Source organism: Ischnura elegans, chromosome X (assembly GCF_921293095.1).
Source record: "Ischnura elegans chromosome X, ioIscEleg1.1, whole genome shotgun sequence".
NCBI classification, from domain to species: Eukaryota; Metazoa; Arthropoda; class Insecta; order Odonata; family Coenagrionidae; genus Ischnura; species Ischnura elegans.
The window spans coordinates 114,568,500-114,573,812 of record NC_060259.1 but is presented as its reverse complement, the minus strand read 5'-3'; the positions used below and the strand labels follow the sequence as shown (position 1 = coordinate 114,573,812).

At 39.7% G+C, this 5,313-nt stretch overlaps 1 protein-coding gene across 1 annotated transcript; it reads right to left on the bottom strand.

Annotated features, from left to right (window-relative positions):
* Nucleotides 1–304: 304 nt before the first annotated feature.
* Nucleotides 305–2,028, bottom strand: LOC124171277 (protein ANTAGONIST OF LIKE HETEROCHROMATIN PROTEIN 1-like). Its single transcript, XM_046550418.1, has 3 exons — nt 1,655–2,028; nt 1,315–1,494; nt 305–1,221 (listed from the first exon to the last, which is right to left on the bottom strand). The coding sequence occupies exons 1-3, from the start codon at nt 1,746–1,748 to the stop codon at nt 305–307; spliced, it is 1,191 nt and encodes a 396-aa protein (XP_046406374.1). The 5' UTR covers nt 1,749–2,028.
* Nucleotides 2,029–5,313: the final 3,285 nt, after the last annotated feature.

Sequence of the window (5,313 nt, the reverse complement as noted above, 5' to 3'; positions counted from 1 at the left end):
GTACAGCCGTACTGAAGTCCATCTTCTCCACCTTCACTGCCATTGAAGACTTCACAGTAACCCTGGCAAGGGGCCCTTACAGGGTGCTACCATCCAGGCCAGGTGGACCCAGGTTTTCTTATGAGGTTGTTACTCCTCCTTTCTGTCCCTTGAGAGACAGGCCCCGGGCTTGCCACCGGCAAAGCGGAGTTTTCAGCTTTATCACCAGTCTTAAATATTGGTGTAATGTGGCTGAATTTCCGGTAAGAGGGTAAAAGACCATTATCTCCAAATTTACAAAATAATAATAAATCCAAAAATACAATCACTGAGGAAACATTTGCCGGAAAAGGTTCATCCTCCTATCCACCTGCAAAGGATTAATCCCCTCAGCATGACCATCAGCATGACCCTCAATATTCATGCCTGCATCTTCCTCATCTATCATAAAATCCTCATCTTCCCCTTCCTCTAGGCATATGGTATGCAGCACACAGCAGCTTAAAACTATTTTGGTCATCATCTGGATGTTTGATATTTCTAAGTATTTTAAACGTCGATAGCGACCTTTGAGGAGACCAAACGCTTTCTCGATAACCATTCTTGTCGAAGAATGCAGAAAATTAAATTCTAAATGTTGGGGAGAAAGAGCACAATTATCCTTAAAGGGAGGCACAAGCCATTGCAGGGAAGGGTAGGCAGAATCTCCAATGATGAATTTATCGCCAGGAAACAATTCCTCAACTTCCTCCTCTGCAAACCTGAAAACCTCCGACCTCCTGAGGACTCTAGCATCATGGAGTGATCCTGGCTCCCCACACACTACATTTGTGAATCTCATGTTGTTATCCACAATACCCTGCAGAATTATAGAAAAAAATTTTTTCCTATTGCAGTAATCCATGGCATTTTCCAAGGGTTTTTTAATAGCAATATGGGTCACATCAATTGCTCCTATACACCCACGAATGCCCCTCAGGTCCTCAAAACCCTGCTCAACTGCTGCAATTCGATTTCCTCGTGGCCATTTGATTTGGTCATTTATAATGCTGTTGAGCCAGTCCACAACACGTCTTATGACTCTAAATGAAGAAGATATAGAAATATCGAACCTATCTGCAATGGTTCTCAGAGGCTCAGTATTAGATAAATACCACAGGGTCAGGAGGAAACTTAGCTCCGATGAAATTTTAGCCATGCCATCTGGATGGTGTGGAATTGATCCACTTGCTTGAAGGTCGTCTGAAGGAAGAAAATATTATTTTATACTACTGAATTTGGCTCTATAATATGCTCTGATATTCTTCGTACAATAATTGCAGTCTTGATGCTCACCTATCAAACGATATGCAGTTATGCGTCTCAGCCGAAAGTGACTACGGAACTGCTCATCATCGTAGCCGTGTGCTGTGGCAAGGAAATTGTGGACGCGCACCTTTCTTCTGCCACGTAGAAGCAGCTCGAACAAGGGGAAAATTGCATCGTGGTCAGCTTCCCCCTCATTCTCATCGGAAGCTTTAAATTAAAATTTTCGAATTTGAATGCTTTCAGAATGGTCGCATCAGTTAAATCCACATTTTTATAATTAACTCAAGGATACAAGGAAATGGCCGATCGCTAACCGATTACTAAATAATGCAGCTATCGATAAAAGATCATTAATTACTATTCTTACATGAACTACTCATGTTTTCCCATTCATCGTCACTGCTGCTGCTGCTACTCGACATGGGTTGCATCACATAATCCAGAACCAGTTGGTTCTCCATCACGGAGGACGGAAATACACTGCCGATAGTTTCTGATATATTAAAAAAAAGTTTATACTAATAAACAAGCACGCGCTCATGCCAAGTTATTTACATATTCAAATACATAAAACATATCAATAATTTGAAGCAGGAAGACTGACCAAAGGGGCAAGGTGAGCTACTACTCTTCTAATGTGTTGAAAGAATACGTCGATCTCCTTGAAGGAAACGAAATGATTCGTCGATGTAATCAATAAACGTCGATGTAAATTATTAGTAACTAAACAGCTGGAAAGCAAGTCAGGTGAACGGAAGCTCTGAAATGTTTAAGGCGCAAAAAACAACACAGAGAACCAAGGCGCAGCTCTACGGCGATATTTGATTATTAAGTAGCAATAATTCCATTATTTTCTTTCAATTGACACTTATTAATGCATTTATTAAATACAAAATGAAATAGACGACCAATTGTGTTCATAATTTATGTTTCGAAGGTCAGGTCAGAAGCATCAGGTAATTTGAACATTCGAATTTTGCCGCCGAACGGTCCGCCATTTGTAAACACAACGGTGCAGATGCGTTCCAATCGTCTGTTTCAGGGTGCGGTCCGTTGAACGCTACCAATGCTTCGGAGCGCCACCAAGCGGTCCGTTTATTCGCTACGGAGCGCTACAGGTTAGGCTGTGACGTCACGGCAAACGTCATACACCCGTTTCCCGCCTCGCTCCGGACCAGCTCCAGACGCTCCCCTGAAAACTTGGGTCAGCGGAGGAGCGAGTCAATTTTTGGCGGAAATTCGAAGGGAATGCACTGAGGCAATGGAGAGTTTACTCACGTTGCAGATGATGGGCGCTGAATGTGGACGCCTTTCTCCTATATAAGTGACTACGAAGTAACGGAGTAGACGCACTTAGTAAATAGATGTAAATTTAATTGTAATTTAAATAAATATATAGCAAGAACTAAATATCGACAAACATTCTCGTATCTCCCCCAAAATGAACTCAAATGTCTTTGGAAGCAGCCTTTACATACAAAAGGCAACAAAAATTATTAAAAGGGGCATGCAATATAAAGAAAGGATTTTAAGAACATATATCGACAAATTTACTCATGCCATAAATTAAAATCTGAAGAAAAATAGGATATACATGAAATAGATTAATGTTTTTTAATAGTCGTTAGCCATTATAAGTTAATATGTTTCAACTGGGAAAACGGTAGAGTACCTACTTTTTCCTTTACAAGGGTAATGAGTTTCATTGAGAAGGGTAGGCGAGGGTTGGTGTGAGAAATACAGTCCAAAGTTTCTTCCTTTACTATGTGGAGCCTCGGTATTGAAAAATAAAATTCATTTTAATGATATTCAAACATATTTATTAATATTCAATGATCATAGTCACCTCAATTCGCAATTAAAACCACATCTTCGATTTCATAATCCCAGTTTACCCACCCTCGTTCATTTCCGCCATCTTGACTTCGCTCCTGACCGGTCCGAAAAGAAATTCTCGTAGCGAACGTAGCGCCTATGGACCGGTGCTCCGGAGCACTTCCGTCTGTAGCGTCTGGTAGCGAAAGTAGCATTCATTGGACCGCACCCTCAGTTTGCGCTAGTGTGTTCCGTTCTGTTGCGATGTGAGCTGATCTGCGCAAGGTGATTGGAAAGCACCCAATATGTGTGATTTTCAACTGAAATGAATTCATGGCAATTATGCGGAGAAGGTATTCCTATCCCTCCGAAAATGCTAAAAACCTATCACGAATACTTAGGAGAACTTTATCAGGATCTCCTAAGCACTAAACCTAATTATAATTACAGACAAAAACACTAAACTCCTATGAAATAACAAATAATCGGTTGCTCTGCATTCTTTTCGTGTATGTAGCGGGGTTTGGAAAGCAATAATTCCAATTCAGGGAGCAAAAGAAAACGCTTTCTAAAATAATGAATAATAACTTTTAGTCAGTTATCTATGAAAAGCAATATACAGTTAAATAAACACAAGACATGCACTTATTGTAGAAAGAAGCTTTTATTTCATGATAATGTGACAAATTTGTCACATTATCATGAAATGTGCACCATTTCAAAGCTTCACCATTTCCTTGGTTTGACGAATACGAATTCACAGCAAGTGTATGCACACAATTCACTTCTGAGATCGCGAATCGGTTCCGCTGCCAATACACAAACACACACAAGCAACAACGTATTTCAATAATATAGGTAAATCCACAAACGATGTACTAGCGCACACCATAAAAACATAGTGGGAAATAGGCAAATATAATCATCAAAAACTGGAAGTCACTACCATACTTATATTAATCACGTACAACTTACAATCACAGAGCTCGTTATGATGAAAAATACTATATATTTACCGATTTGGAGACTTAATTAGCCCATTCGAGTGGCACAGGTGACTTTTCTCACTGCTATTCGTTGATATACTAGAAAAATAAACTTCACACACAGCTTTGATCTTGATAGCTTGATCGTGATATGTCATACCCACGGTGAACAACGGAGGATAACACGCCACTGACATTTACATAACTGTCCATTTATCGATAGCGTAATAGCACTGTTTACAATTCAACCACGATGGAAATCTGAAAATACTACTCTTGGCCGATGTTTTTCAACCTTGTCAAACTTAACTGTCATAGTGCATTACAACCACTGGCACAGTGATTGCCAGCAGTAGATTAACGAGAGTTGTCACGATGAAAATAACACTATTTTGGCACAAAAGATGTTTTAGTAAAAATCGAAAATCTCCAAGCATAGCGAACTAAGTTGTATTCTCTGGTGTTCACCTTATAATACAAGCACAAGCAGTCCTTATAACGACGAATTTACCAGTACCTACGAAGAAATGGATGAAATTATTGACTGTCAAAGCATAGCAGGCATTAGAAAATATCAAAATTGTTCTAATTACATAAATGGATGAGGTGCCGTCGATAACATCAACTTACATTTAACGTATCCACCTCCAACGGTTGTGGCCTCATTGTCAGACTGCTACAACGATGCTACTGACTTTTTGGTTTAACCACTGTTCCAGTTTATATTTAATGCGCTTACTCAGTTATTAATATTGTAAATAATACAAAATATGAGGGCTTCTGAGCCTCTATCGTCGGAGATTTTGCTTTAAATTGGAAATAACCAACACGTATCACAAACGAAGCTCTCACAACTGCTCGCAACTCATAAACAATCAAAACAATACACTAACGTGGTCTGCAGACGACCAACTGTGTTACCATCTCCAGCATACGGCTCGTTAGCTTAGAAGGCATTGGTAGAATACATCGCGTATATTTATGATCTACTGGTAACTTCCATCATTTAAGTTACCTGTAGACTTGAAATATCCCCATTGCGGTAGTAGTACATCGCGTGTATATTTTTGGTCTACAGCCTTCCATCGGTTAAGTTACCAGTAGACTTGAAATATCCCAATTGCGGTAGTAGTACATCGCGTATATTTTTGGTCTACAGCCTTCCATCGGTTAAGTTACCTGTAGACTAGAAATATCCCAAATGTGTACGCCTTCAAATTTTCGT